The 15,382-nt window shown below is 41.8% G+C and overlaps 1 protein-coding gene across 5 annotated transcripts in view; it reads right to left on the bottom strand.

Moving 5' to 3' along the window:
* The window catches only part of USP16 (ubiquitin specific peptidase 16), a 1,120,218-nt gene that overhangs the window by 274,919 nt on the left and 829,917 nt on the right, over window positions 1-15,382 (bottom strand). For all 5 annotated transcript variants that reach the window (XM_044071387.1, XM_044071383.1, XM_044071384.1 and 2 more), the window contains one exon: window positions 1,680-2,334. In XM_044071387.1, coding sequence (XP_043927322.1) covers window positions 1,680-2,334 — 655 coding nt within the window. The remainder of the gene's footprint in view (window positions 1-1,679; window positions 2,335-15,382) is intronic.

The raw sequence follows: 15,382 nt of genomic DNA, 5'->3' as shown, positions 1-15,382 counted from the left end.
ACAGGCAGGCAGTGGAAGAAGCTCTGAACTTTGATAAGACTGCTAGAGAGGTGGGTAGCAGCACACTACCATCCCATATGCCAGTAAGGCAGTGTGTTTGCTGAACATATTTCTTTATTTAAGTGAAGGATATTATGTATGTGTTGCATGATAAGTCATGAATGTTTAGAAAACAGTAAAGAAGCAAAGTCAGTGCTGTGGCATTGAAGAAGAAAGACCTGATTACAGCTCAGGTGACCAAAGGACAACTAGCTGTTCAGGCCTTTGATGGGCAGGTCCATCTTGGGGTGAGGGAAGGTGCAGCCAGCAGCATAAATTGCCACTATCACTCAGAGGAGGGATGGTGACTCAGATGGGTGGCCTTGGGGTAAGTGTTAGGTTCAGCAAGCTAACAATAGTTAGTAGTCTTCATGGTGGATGTGTAGAAATGTATTCTTGCAAGGGGAGGATAATGTGGGCCACTGACGTAATGCAGGTCACATGTCCTCTTGCCCAGAAGGTGAGGTTAAGCTATACAAAAAATACTCTTCCTTGCCAGATCCCAGCAAAAGCATAAAGCACTCTCATGGGTGCCTCAATGACAACCTACTTGGTAGATCTCACATCCACATCAGATGGAAAGCCTGGAGCAGATAAGCAAATGTGCATTGTCTGATCAAGGTGTGGGGGGGCTTGATGGTTAGAAGCACAGTGGCAAAAAACATAATGAAAAAAAAATGGAAAAACAGTGCAGAAGCCCCTTCAAAGTAAAATATTTTGGTAAGGTAGTATGCAGTGATTTCAACCAAAGTGAGAGTGAAAAACTACTAAGTTTAATTTTAGCTTATTGAAAAGGGAATTTCCATTTCCCAATGCTGCAGTGGAAATTCCTGTTATCTCCAAGGCTGATTACAATACAAAATGTAGCTCAATGGGGAAAAAATGCATGCAAGAAGGGAGCAAACCTCCATAAATAAATGCAGGGTTTGAACTTCTGTCTCTCAAGCCAAATATGGAAACTGCCTTTTATGATCATGACAGGGAACTGTTGACAATATGACACTAGGAAAAATCTGGCAAGGTACATGGAAATTCACTTTCTGTTGTCATTTCATACAATTATAAGATCAACCTTGCAGTTGTTTTTCTTTCGGCTTTTCCCGGTTAGGGGTCACCACAGCGGAACTCCGGTCTGCTAATGATTGGCAGTCGATTTTTACGGTGCCAAGGTGCCAGCCCGATGCCCAAACTTCAACGAAGGCACTTCCATTTCACACGTCTTTCAAATGCCACTTGACCGCGGGGAGGACATGCATACTCCACACAGAAGGCGCTCCAGCCGAGAATCGAACGGGAGAACCTCTTGCTGTGAGGCGACAATGCTACCGCTAAGATCAACCTTGCAGTAGCACCATAAAATCCCTGGACTACAGGCAAAAGTAGTGATCCTGATAAGTAACCATAACTCTAGCTTTGTACTTTTCAGCACTTCTCAATGATATAGTTCAGAGTTTTTAAATGCTGGCGATAAACACAAACCATGTCAGGCGAATGTCTGGCTAACTTAAGGTGAATACATGCAGAAGCATCACTCCGACTTCATACTGCATACATTTTGCAAATTACTATATCAAGATAAATTGTTCTTAAGCACTGGTTATGATAGGTAAGAGATAAAAAAAAAAACTAATGCTACATACCTTTTGCATCACTTTTTCCATGGTGCTGCCTTTGAGTGCAATTATTACACTGCAGCTTATTTGCCCCAGTAAGCCATTCAATCAAGGTAAACCGGTATAAGCATGCTTGTACAGACAGCTGATCTGTATTTATGGATCCTCTGTCTGCAAGAGTACAAAATGCTGTTTCTGGGTCTTCACACACTACTTGGTACTCCTTGGTCTCCAGTGTTTTACTAATGTCTTCCATGTCTGCTTCATCTTCATCTCCACTGAGTATACCACCATTCAAGGTGAGATTGTCAAAAATGTCAGAAACATCCTCTTTGTCTTCAATAGTATCTTCAAGATATAGACCTTGAAATCTGTTTGTGCTATCAGATATGGAATCACTGGCATAACATGCATCTTCAGTGACAGTGGTACATTCAGCACTTGCAGAAGTTTCCAGTGTTTCATCTCTGTTAACAGTGACTTCTTCATGTGAAAGGTTCACACAGTGCAACTCAGCAGTTTCCACAGATTTCTCCTTCACTTCCTGAGAGCAATCTGCTACATCAGAATGGTTAAATGAAACATCCTCACTATTGTTCTGTATTTCACTGTTATTTTGCTCAGTAGAGTGGTCATCTAAGGAAACGACTCTGCCTTTTATGTTTTGCTGTCGACGCTGGTTCTGAAAGATTAAAAATATACATTAGATAACAGAAACAAAATAGAAGAAAAGATGAAGAAAAAGGTCATTTAGATGCAAAACTACTGTGTTCAGAAATGTTCACGTTATCCTTTAGCACAGAGATGCTAAACAGATCCACCAAAAATTCTCTTCATTATGTGAAGATTAAAAACAATAATACAAATACAAGGTCTAATCAAGTCATCACACAAAGAAAATTAATCTTACAATGGGGCTGGTTAGTTATCTGCAACAATTAAAAAGCTGTTCCTAGTAAAAGACATTTCAGAATGAAACAGCAACACGTAATGGCAAAGCAAATAAAATGCACTTTTATTGCATAAGGTCTATCAGTCAGAAAAGAAGGAGCTTTGTTTTCATCTTATTAAGATGGCAAGAAACCATGATAGGAAAATCGGGGTGTGTCTTTTAAAATTAGTGTAATAAAAACACATGAATAAGTACAATATTTACTCTTTTAGTTATTTATTTGTTTTTGCTTACTAAAAAAGCCTACATGGGTCAAAACACCTTTTTAGCTGAGGAAAAAAGTTTCAAACAAATTAAAAGTGATTTTTACCTTCATGGTTGTTTTATTGCTGTAGTGCCTCATTGTGTGGTTTCACCACAATTATCCCATAATTTGCAATAATTTCCCATTTTTTGTTATTTTTCATCATGCAATGCCTTACCTCCATGTAATTCTCTGTGGAATGCCTTCTGAACAAAAAGGATTCTATTAAGGCTGTCAGTTCAGTGTGATAAAATTATTCTGAGGACGGGGTGTTTTTCTCATACAGATAACAGTGATATCCAAGTTGTTGACTTGACTTTCAATGCTGCAGTTCTAAACCCTTACAAGGATTACCCTTTTTGAGTTTAGCAGGCAGTTCAGATGACAGCTATGTTAATCTTATGTGGCCTCCTCCAAACAACACTGAAAAGCATTTGGGAAGGATGGACAGTATGGTTTCAGCTAGGATTTAAAGAATTTATTTTGATAATGATTATTAAAAGAAATGCGTACAAATCTCTCTCTCTCTCTCTCTATATATATATATATATATATATATATATATATATATGGGCCTACTTCAAATAAACAAAAACCCGCATACCTGAAAATGAAAAGACCAAGATGACAACACCGAATCTTCATTTAAACGACTTCTCACATAACCAACAATTTATCCAGAGAAAGGAGGCAGTCGGCCAGCATTTGGAAGTTTGCTCTTTTCCCCTCTATAGTACAATCTCAGAGTTGGTATAATTAGTTAGGAGTGTGTGGGGCGCAGCCCTCCACATTAGGGGGTGTGGGGGAAGCCCCCCACTTGTAAGGGTTCAGAATGTTTCGGTGTGGAGTTTTTGTGCGTGTTGGGCAACTACCTCCATTCCCTGGGTAAAGCCTTTTAGGCTGTTTACTTTAGAATTTTCACTCACTCATATTTGAATACTTAAAGATTTATGATGAAGTTTGAATAATAAAGAAAGAAAGCGCTCAAATCGAAAATTAGTTTTTCTAGCTATTTTTCCTTCCTTCATTAGTTTTTTTTATTTCACACACACAAACACATATATATATATATATATATATATATATATATATATATATTTTACATTTGTTGGCCGGAATAGTCTGACTGGATACCTGTCCATTTTCAGAGGAGGCCCGGGGAGAAAAGCTCCATACATACATACATATATACACACATGCAGAAAAACTGTTACATTAAACAAGTTAAACACTGTTACAAATACAATGCACAGGATAAAAGTTACTAATTCTATCATACATAAATCTGATTTGTTATAGAGTAACAGTTAGGAAGTAATGTAGGGGTGGCCAAAAGACCTCTTTAGCACATGTTTATATTGCCAGAGTTAGTCAGGATTAGAGCAAGGACACAGCCACTGCCTTTTAAAGTACTGTTTTAGATTGTAAGCTCAGCAGGAAGTGAGTTCCATATTTTGCCAACAGAGTTGGCATATAGAGAGTCTCCAGATGAGTTGTTGCTTTTGAGGGTTTCGACTAGTAATTTGTTGGATGAGCGAAGTGTCTTGAGGTTGCTGTAAGGACTGATAATTTTTGTAAGTATAGGTGTGTTTTCAGGTTGGTAGAGAATTTTATGTGCTACTATTAGCTGATTGCACTGAAGCTGGATAGGTAATTCTAGCCACCCTAGATTCTTTAGGTTCAGACAGTGGTATGTTCTGCATGCTGCTCCAGTTGCAAATCTAGCAATATGATTAAAGCAGCTAGAGAGTTTATTAAGGTCAGACTTACTCAAGTTTGTAAAGAGAGGGGATGCATAAAGGAGGTGGAAAGCAGATGTGTATGGGCAATTACTGTCCTAGCTAGTGGAGTGAGAAAGGTTTGATCTTGTATAGTGAGCAAAGTTTTTTATTGACTTTTTTAATGGTTTGATTAATATGCATACCAAACTTGAGGTTATTATCAACTGTTACAACTAAGAGTTTGGTACAGGGATCTGGGACAATGACAGTGCTATTGTTAGATTTTATAGTAAAGGTTGGAGCGGAGGCTTTACGAGTGGGGGACAAAAAAAGAAATTATGTCTTACCATAACATTCCATCTGTGTTGTTGATCTTCGTTCATTCATTGCTGATAGGTTATTGGTTCCATCCTTGGAACCGAGCCGGCCTTATATCAAGCTTGTGTCAGACAAAAACTCTCGAGCCAAGGTCCTACCCAGAATGCTCTGCTCCTTGTTACCTCAAATCGAGTTTGCAAATTGATAGACAAAAGTAGAGGCTAACTCTGGTCATAACAGACCTACAATAAAGGAGTATATGAGATCAACCAGGAACCTCCGGAGGGGGATGGAGGGTGGGGAGTACTGAATGAATGAAGACCAACAACACAGATGGAATGTTATGGTAAGACATAACTTCTTTATCCGATGTTGTTAATCTTCATTCATTCCTTACTGATGGGTCAGAGTCCCCAGCTATCTGTATCCCTGGGTGGCCCTCATGGAAGGACATTCCTGAGCACCATGGAGCCAAAAGAAGCTGTACCTCTGGAGGTCAAATCCAACTTGTAATAAAGGATAAAGGTATGAGGTTTGGCCCAAGTCGTAGCTGAACAAATATCATTGAGGGAAGCCTTAGCATGGAAAGCTGCTGAAGTTGCCATAGACCTTGTAGAATGTGCTTTCACTCTGTGAGGCAAGGTGATATTGTTCTTGTTGTAGATAAAAGTAATGCAATTTCTCAACCATGATGCCAATGTAACCTTTGAGACAGGATGACCTAGTCTTGGTCCAAAAAAGGCCAGAAATAGTTGGTCTGATTTACGGGTAGATTTTGTTCTGTCCAGGTAGAATCGTATTTGCCCATGAACATCTAGGGAGTGCAGGCAATACTCTCCCTTGTTAGAATGATTAGGAAAAAATACTGGAAGATCAATAGACTGGTTGATAGACCGCTCTGACACCACTTTTGGTAAAAAGGAAGAATTAGTTCTCAGTGATACTCCATCCTTATGGAAGATAATGTAGAGACGTTTGATGCATAAGGCTTGAAGTTCTGACAATCGTCTGGCAGATGTGATTGCAATCGGAAACAAAGTTTTCCACAAGAGATATTTTAAATCACATGAAAATGCAGGTTCAAAGGGGGGAGCTGTTAGGGCTTGCAGGACCAAGGCCAAATCCCAAGGTTGTACTGGTTCTCTAAAGGGAGATTTTAGGTGAAGAAGCCCGTTCAAGAAACTTTTACAGAGTCTATGTGACATGAGCAAAGAATCCTGGAAACCAATGTGGGAATTTGAAATGGCTGCTAAATGCACACGAATAGCAGAGGCAGACACCCCAGAGTAGAAAAGATGCAATAAGTAATCCAAAACCACCGAAACTGGGGCTGACAAGGGGTCTAATTGTTTATTCGCTGCCCATAGAGAAAACCTTTTCCATTTATTGAGATAGATTAGTCTGGTGGACAATTTATGAGATGCAATAAGAATATTGCGCACTGGGGACGAGAGGCTATCTTGCCTGGCAATCATTAAAAGTGGAGAAACTAAGCTGTCAGCTTCAGGGCTGTTAGACTGGGGTGAGTCAGACCCTGTGGATGGGAGATCAACACTGGGGATGGATTGAGGATCCCTGGTCGATCTAGCAGGTGAGGCCAGAGGAAGGGGAACCAGACTTGTCAAGGCCAATATGGAGCAATGAGGATCACTTTGCTTTTCAACTGCCATGCTTTCTTCAGAAATTGGGAGATGAGGGAGAGAAGGATAAGCATAAAGCAGACCCGAGGGCCAAGCGTGGACTAGAGCATCTTTTGGTGACTGTCCCTGAGGTGGAATCAGGGCAAAATAGTTGCTGCACTTGTAATTGGTTGGGGAGGCGAATAGGTCCTGGCAAGGCTGGCCCCACTGGTTAAAAATTTTTACCGCTATCACAGGGTTGAGCGACCACTCGTGAGGTTGTACGATGTACCTGCTCAACTTGTCCACTATCACGTTGGAGCTCCCTGGAATGTGCATTGCAACTAGAAAGCGGTTGGAAGCTATCGTCCATTGCCATATTCTTAAGGCCTCTTGGCATAACGGACAAGATCTGGTGCCCCCTTGCTTGTTGATGTACCAGACCCACTGACATGTTATATGACTGGATCGCAATAGTCCCTGATGGAAGGATAGAACAGAATGCTTGCAATGCTAGTAGCACCGCCCTCAGTTCCAGGATACTGTTATGCAAAAGAGCCTCTGTCTCCGACCAGGTGCCTTGGACCAAGTGTCCCTGACATAGCCCCCCCCACCCCATCAGGGAGGCATCCGTGGTCACCATGGCTTTCAGCTGATGGGGACTGAAGGGGCGAGACCATTGTTGGGGATTTCGAGACGTCCACCAGAATAAATCTTGCTTCCATCTCTGAGTTACACTTATCTGAAAGGACAAAGGATGTTGTAGAGAGTACCACTGAGTGAGAATTAACCACTGGAGGAGTCTCATCTGGAATCTGGCTAGAGGAACAATTGTGATCGAGGCTGCCATTGACTCCAAGAAGTTGGAGTATGGACTGAGTGGAAGATTTGTGGTGACAGAGCAGTGGCTGAACCCATTGTCTTATTCTTTGAAGCCTGTGGTCCGGAAGAGATGCTGTACAATGTTTCATGTCCAACAGTACCCCAATGAATTCTAAAGACCGTGCTGGGGTCGTGTTGGACTTCTCCCAGTTTATAGTGATTCCCAGGCATTGTGCTGTGAAGAGAGTGTAGAGTAGGGCTTCTTCCAGTAGATGCTTGGTGGTGAGGAGCCAGTCATCTAGATATGGAAACGCCTGGAATCCTTGAAGTCACAGGTGAGCGATAACCACTGCCATGCATTTGGTGAACACTCTGGGGGCTGTACAGAGACTGAAGAGCAGTGCTCAGAATTGGTAGTGACTGGCTCTTATGCAGAAGCGGAGGTATCTTCTTGAGAGTTTGTCCATTTTTATGTGGTAATACGCATCTTGAAGATCTACAGAGCATATCCAATCGTCATCTTCCAGAAGAGGAAGGATAGACTGAACCGTGACTATCTGGAATTTCTCTGTTTTTACAAATTTGTTCAGTGTGCTGAAATCCAGAATTGGTCTCCAGTCCCCTGTCTTTTCTGGCACCAAAAAGAACCTTGAGTAAAAACCGGATCCTATCTGGTCTGGGGGGACTGTTTGGATGACTTTTTTGTAGCAGCTTTTGAATTTTATGTGGTGCTGCTCCACTATGACTGGGTGGAACATTGGGTAATTCTCTGGAAGAGGTTGGACAGAGATGAAAGGGGATGCAATAGCCTCTGGATATTATCCATTGTACCCAAGATTCAGCGGTTATGTTTCACCAGGTAGTGGGGTACAAGGAAAAATGACCCCCCACTGCTTCCAGAGGTGAGCAGTTGGGCAACGCTTCAGGAGTACTGATAGGGTTGGCCAGAGAAAGAATCTCTGGAAACCCGATTTTGCGGACCTCCTCTGCCCTGAAAGGGGAGTCTTCCATTGGAGTTTCCCCCTCTGCCTCTAAGGGAGAACTCGGCACGTGCATCATAGAAAGAGCTCTGTGATTTCCTGTGCCACATCTTCCCGCTCCTCTGATTTCTGGAGTAGAACTGTTGAGGAGTGGAGTGGAGTGTCTGACACCAATGGTAGATAGAGTCTTGCCATCATGTTTGCACCTTGCCAGCGTATCTTTAACTTTAGGGCTAAACAAAGAAGCAGCCTCAATGGGAGCATTCATAAAGGAAACCCTTAAAGGAATCTGCAAAGTCACAAAGGCGCATCCAGGCATGTCGTCTTGTGACTATACCTGCACCTGCTGCTCTAGCTGCTCCTTCCATTGATGGGAAATAAGATGCATGGAAGAACTGGATATGGATTCTAGGGTCGCTATCTGAGAAGCTACATTGTCACGGACCTAATCAGAAACAGCTCCTGCCAAGGTTTCAGAGAGGTGGTTGATAAGATCCCTCTGAAGCCTCGTAAAGTGTGCCAAATAGTTCAAAGACCGTATGGCAAAGGTCGATGCAGCAAACACACACTTCCCGAGTCTGTCTATCGCCCGGGACTCCTTGTTGGGTGGATGGACAGTTTGGCTCTCTTCTGCCAAATCTTTCTTGGTTGTAGCCACCACCACCATTGCATCTACTGGAAGACCTCTTGATCAATGGGGATGCTCAGCTGGGGGAGATAAGATCTTGCCAGGCCTCCATGGTATAGCTTCCAGGGTGTCAGGAGCCCTCCATCCACGTTGGACGATGAGCTAGACAAACTCATCAGCCGGCGGGGTAACCCAGGAGGTAGGGGGCCGGGCACGAAAGGCCTGCAGGAATATGGATTCCTCTGAGGAAGGATTAGAGGACTTGTAGTCACCCCTCTGTCCAAGGATCTCGAGGATGTCACCAAAGGACACATCATCAGAGGGTGAATGTGGGTTGCCTTCTCCATCATCAAAGTCCATATCCTTGGTCAAAGACTCCTCAGTGGAGTGCATGTGCTTCCTCTAGCATAATGCCTTGCGAGGTACTTCCTCAGTGGGAGGTTCTGGGGAAGAATGCAAAGAGGGGGTCTCCTGAGGGGGAGAAACCTGACGCTCTTGTGCCCAGTGTCCGGTGGTTGTGGCTTATGAGAGTTGCGGCACAGACGGGGGAGAGGACTCCGACATGGGGGTTTGCCAGCAGAGGCAAATGCCATCTCCATGGCCTGGAAGGCTGGCCCACCCAAAGAGGGATGGGAGACTGGAACCGAGCACACCAACCTAGGAACCAGGGTCACACCCCCTCCGACGAGCCAACCCTTAGACCAGGAGTCTCAAGGGGACTGTGAAGCGTGAGAGGAGGAGGATTCCTGGTGGGTGCCACAGAAAAAATTGGCGTGGAACCAAGAATGTCCTCCCCCATGGCACAGCCACTAGCCTAAGAAGAGCCCAATGCCCACTGCACCGAGGGCCACAAGGACGACTCCGGCTCTAAAGTGTCAATCCACTATTGGGGTTGGAGGGAGGGAAGCTGCTGTCGGAGGAAGGGGGCTTCGATACATGGGTGGAAGTCGAAGGAGGAGTGTACGTTGGAGTTTGAGGAGAAATACATTCACCTGAAGGAGGGAACTTAGGTTTAGATGGTTGAGAGAGACCCCTGGCCACAAGCAACTGGTCAACAAGCCGCAACACATCTTGTTCAGAGAGGCTCCTGGTTGACCTCACAGAGAAACCTGAAGGCGATTCTGGCCTTTCTAGAAAGGGGCTATATTGGCTACCAACAAACGGATCCAAAGAAGGAGAGTACTTGGTCCTTGCTAATTCGAGTGGTGCAGAGCCCAGAACCAAGGATGTCTGCACTGAGGAAAATGGGTTGAAGTAGTCTGCGCTGACAAAGGCAGCGCCATAGAAGTCAAAGGTGTCTGCACAGTAAAGGCAAGTGTCTGCACCGATGGATAAGGTGCCATCGAGGAAGGTGTCTGCACCGGTAACAATGACGGTGCTGAAAAGTACTGCACTGAAGAGCATGTCAGTGCTGAAAGTGTCTGCACCATGGAGGACAGTACCATCAGACTCGGGGACTGTCAGAGCCGTAAGTGCCTGCACCAGGAACTCTGGTGCCAGTGACGATAAGGAGGATATGACTGGAGCAAGAATCAACTGGGGCAGTGCCGTGCCTGGAGCCAAAACGGTCACAGATAGCAGTGCTGGAGTAGCAATTTTCACTTTCTTATGAATCGAATCCCTGTGATCTCCAGAGGGAGATGAAGTGAGTGACCTTGATGAGGAAGAGGAAGAACACCTCTTATGGGGTTTAGCAGGTGGGGGGGTGAGCCCTCCGACCCAGAGACAGCCTCACAGAAAGGAAATTTGAGGAGACCTTTCAGGATTAACTTGTTCTTTCTCTAGTTAATAGTCCTGTTCAAAAAATTTCTACAAATCCCACACGGAGATCCACAGTAAGGTGGGAGACATTCAAACAATAGACACAAGTCATGGCCATCGGAAAGCGGTAACTTATGTCCACAATCCTTACACTGTTTAAAACCAACACTACTTTCCTTGTCCAACATAATGATGTAGAGAAGAGCGATAGTACCAAGAGTAAGGAAAGGCTACCCAGAAAGGTAAGAAGAGAGAGAAAGAAGGAAAGATTACCAACAATGGTAATGAAGAATTACCTCAAAGGTAAGAAAAGGGTAATAAAGGGAAGAGACTAAAGGGAGAGAGCCTTAAAGATATGATAGGGTAGGAGAATAATAAAAGTAACTGACTGAAAAAGTTTTAAAGTACTAACAATATATAAACTTTCAAAAATTATTCACTTAGCTGAGAGATAGTGGTTTGACACAGCTGACGTGAGCTTGATATAAGGCCGGCTCGGTCCTGAGGACAGAACCGATAAACCATTAGTAAGGAATGAACGAAGATTAACAACATCAGATGCAGTAATTTTGTTTTGTTAGGATTTAATAGGAGACATTGATTACAGAGCCAATTTTTAACAGTATTAAAAACATTTTGTAAAACAAAATAATCAGATGTCCACCGTTCTAGACAAGCACACTTTTAATAAAAAAATAAAGTCAGTAAAACACAGCTTTCGAGTGAATATTCTTCCTCAGTGTTATAGAACTCTCTACATCAATGCACTTTTTATATATATCCAGCACAGCCCACAATTAACAATGATTAACAACAATTAATGATTTAACATGCCCCATCCTAACATACACATTTTACTCAGTTTATCACAATACACAACCCAGTGGCGGGCTGGTGACTTGAAATCAAAGGAGGGCTGCAGGAGACATCCGAATGGATGGGGCCAATGGGAAGGGGTGTGGCCAACTAGAAAGGGGAGGAGCTATGCTCAAAACCACAAAAACTGGAACTTTAATTAAATACGCTGCTCTGGGTGCCAAACCGTCATAATGCAAGTCCAATCAAGACAAAATGAAGTGTAGAAGAAAAAAAATATTTCAGTGCATTGGCTGCATGACAGCTTACTTAATATCTAGATGGAAACAAAAAGGTTGTGAGGCATGAACAAATAAATTACTTTTTAAATACATTACTAGAATGCCAAAGTCAAGTATAAGAAAAACAAGCAGCACTCCACTCAAACCACTTCTCCTTGCACTGCAGTTCTAATTATAATTTATATTCAGCTTTATAAAAGTACCAAGTAACATGCTGAAAGTAGCAATCTCTGTGATACCCCCACTTGTAAAAATGTTTCTTATCCAAAAAAGACCTGCTTCCTGACAACAACTATCTACTTCTTTCATGGGGAAAACATGATCAAAGTAAAAAATGAACAGCAAACAAGAAACAAGCTCAGGATAAATTGCTTAAAGGATTACTGCACAGGTTATGGACCACACATGATAGATTGGCATTCTGTTTAATTTGCAGGTAAAGCCTGCAAATATGACTGCAAGTCTCCAACAAAGGTCAAGAGCTTCTTAAAATACATTAATCCTGTCCTTTATTACAAATACTGTCACATGCATTTCAATACCCAAGGCTTATATGTTATCTAGCTATGCAAGTATTCTCTGCATGGCAGCAACAAAAAGCTTTCAATGTTGGTAATTCTTTAACAGTATGCTTATTAAAGCTTACTTGCATCTTACCATCTCAGACAAGCTTACCTGATGGTCAAGAAAGCATAGTACTTAAACCCAGAGCAACGAGCACTTTCTGAATAATAAGAAGCATAAATCAACAGTATAAAAATAAGACAGAAAACCAAAACATTCTGCAAAATCAAGCAAGGACAGATGAAAAGCCACTGTAGTACTTGTGTCTATCTTGGATGGAGGGATATTCTGCACACTTACACTGCATAACTGCTCCTTTTCTTGCTTGGACACATCCAGAGTCACTACATGGGGGGAGTGGGGTGCAACAAGTATGTCATCATTTGAAATGTCTCTGGCTGACTGTGATGGCCCTGACACTTTTGTCATACCTCTCAACCTCAGAACAAGAAATCTGGACAATGCCATACATAGAAGTGGGACAAAGGCCCAAAAATAAGGACAATATTTAAATATTGCTGTTATAAACTTTCTAATACAATAGTAGGTCTTGCATTAGTATGAATTTTCTGAAGGGTATGAAATCTGAAACTCAAATGCCTTTCATTATTTTCTAACTTCAATCTTTAGTGATTTTGCATTAATTTGCCAGAAAATCACAACTGTATGAAAAATGGACCAAAATGTGATGCAAAAATATAAAATAGCCACACAATGCAGCTGGGAACCTGTCAAAGAAAGGACACTTTTTAATATTAGTACTGTTAACTTGAGCAGCTGACAAAATAAACAAATCTACATGCATTTCTGAAACAAAAGTAATCTATAACTCTGTGGAAGGATTATTTGAGGAAGAGCAACATTTTGAGCCAAATTTGGGGACAGTTGAGAGGTTTGGATATGCCTAATTCTATAAAGCAATTTATTTGTACATACCTCTCAACCTGTTAACACAGGAAATCTGGACAAGGCCAAATATATTGGGGGAACATACAAACAGTACTAAAAATTGCTCTTGTATAAACTTAGTTAATGGAATAACAGGCCTTGCTTTAGCATGAATTTTTCTGAAGGTTATGAAGTCTGAAACTCAATGTCTGTCATGTAGTGACTTAATTCCTAAATGATTTGCCAGAAAACCACACATTTTATGAGGAACAAACCAAAAATAAGAAGCAAAAATCTATTCATTCTGTGAAAATCTGGACAGTGGAGAGGTATAGTTCGGCTGGGGCTGTCTGAGTTTGCCACCCTTCCCCCTCACAAAATCATGGTCGAATGGAGCCTCCCCCCCTGCAGCCATTTCAATGTCCCATTACTTGGCTATTTCACCCCATTTACCATAAACACTGTAATGTGTATACTGCTTTACTTCTACAATGATTTGGATTTCATTTGAAAGTTTTATTTTGCATTTTACAGCACAAACACTAAGACATCTACTAAACAATGCAATGCAGTCTCACAATGAAAATAGACTTAGCATTAAAACTTCTCTGCCCTTGAAACTCACATTCATTGAAACAGCATTGAAATCCACATTCAAAGAAAATACATTTGGCTAGTATAAAGATTAACTTTGGTCTGTTTTCAAATGATAGGCCCCTTTCACACAAGACATACATGTGTTGTGTGATACACCTTCCTGACTGTATTAAATTATATTCCTTGTATAATGCAGTTCACTTGTTAGATGGTCTTTTAAATTTATTGTTTTGAACATTTTTCCACTAAACAAACAAAATGTATGCACCAATAATGACAAAACTGCCCAAATGAGAAAATTTCCATCATAAAAGTCTACTCAAACTTCTACGATCCACCGGTATCAGTTAATATGCAAATCTCTGCAGAAGTAAAAGTCATCTAAATAATTCCACATTAAAGAGATCTGTGACTAATAAAGAGGTTGCTGCTAGCAAACAAGTTTATATTTCATTGTTTCATCTACAAATAAAGTGCTTGTATCTTTGCCAAAGACAACATTTTAGTATGGCAGCATCTACCTCCTGTGGGAGTAGAACCCACAGCCTTCTGCATCAAAAGCAAGCTCACTACCTGTTGTGCTATTAACAATGCATGCGGATGCAGCATAAGCAGCACTAAACTTCTCTTCCCCTGCAGCTCTGAGCTCCTTGTAAAATCTACTCGACACTCAACTGTATCTCTCAACTTCGCAGCACAAGAAATCTGGAAAAAGCCAAAATTTATTGGGGGGGCAAAAGTCCAAAAACTAGGGACACATTTTAAACATTGCTTGTATAACCTTGGAATGTTGCTAATATAAAGTGCTGTGCTACCACCATACATTGTACTGCCAAGTCTTGAACCCAGGACCCTGTGCAAAACAGTCAGAGCAACATACCACTGTGTCAAATCAGGTTCTTATTAGAAGACCAAAGAAGCATTCTATAGAATGCATCTTGGTCTAACTTAAAACAACGAAAAGGTAAAATAGCAAAGCGGCTTTTACGCAAATTCTTTCCCAGGGAAAGAATTTGCTTGGGGGCTTCCGTTACTTTGCCATTTTCGGCACTGTAGTGCGATCTCAGAGTTGATATATTTAAGTAGGGGGGGGGTGAAGCCCCCACTTTATGTATTCTTTCAATTTTTTTTCTTTCTTCTTCCTTTTTTTTTTTTTGGAACAGCTATTTTTTTCCCTTAGAAAAAAAAATCGCTGTTCTCAGCTTCTGAGATTGTCAGCTTTTGCTTACATGGGGTCGATTATTCATCGTTCGCTTTTTTAAGCGTTTGATGATATAATATAGACCCTGCCAAATCAGCTGTTTTATGAAAGAGAGGAAGACTGAAACTTAAATGGCTACCATTTAATGAATTCACTTCTCACCATAGCTGTCAACCTCTTAGCACAAAACACCTGGAAAAAGCCAGTAATGGGGAATACAGCCCTCAAACATATTCAGTGAATTCAGTTATCACCATAGCTCTCAACCTTAGCACAAAAATCCTGGACGAAGCCAATAATGGGGGAAATACAGTCCCAAAAATAGGGACAAATTTCAA

The sequence above is a fragment of the Protopterus annectens genome, chromosome 5.part0 (genome assembly GCF_019279795.1).
Source record: "Protopterus annectens isolate FY-2018-M chromosome 5.part0, PAN1.0, whole genome shotgun sequence".
Taxonomy (NCBI): domain Eukaryota; kingdom Metazoa; phylum Chordata; order Ceratodontiformes; family Protopteridae; genus Protopterus; species Protopterus annectens.
The sequence above is the reverse complement of the archived record's forward strand: the minus strand, read 5'-3'. Positions and strand labels throughout refer to the sequence as shown.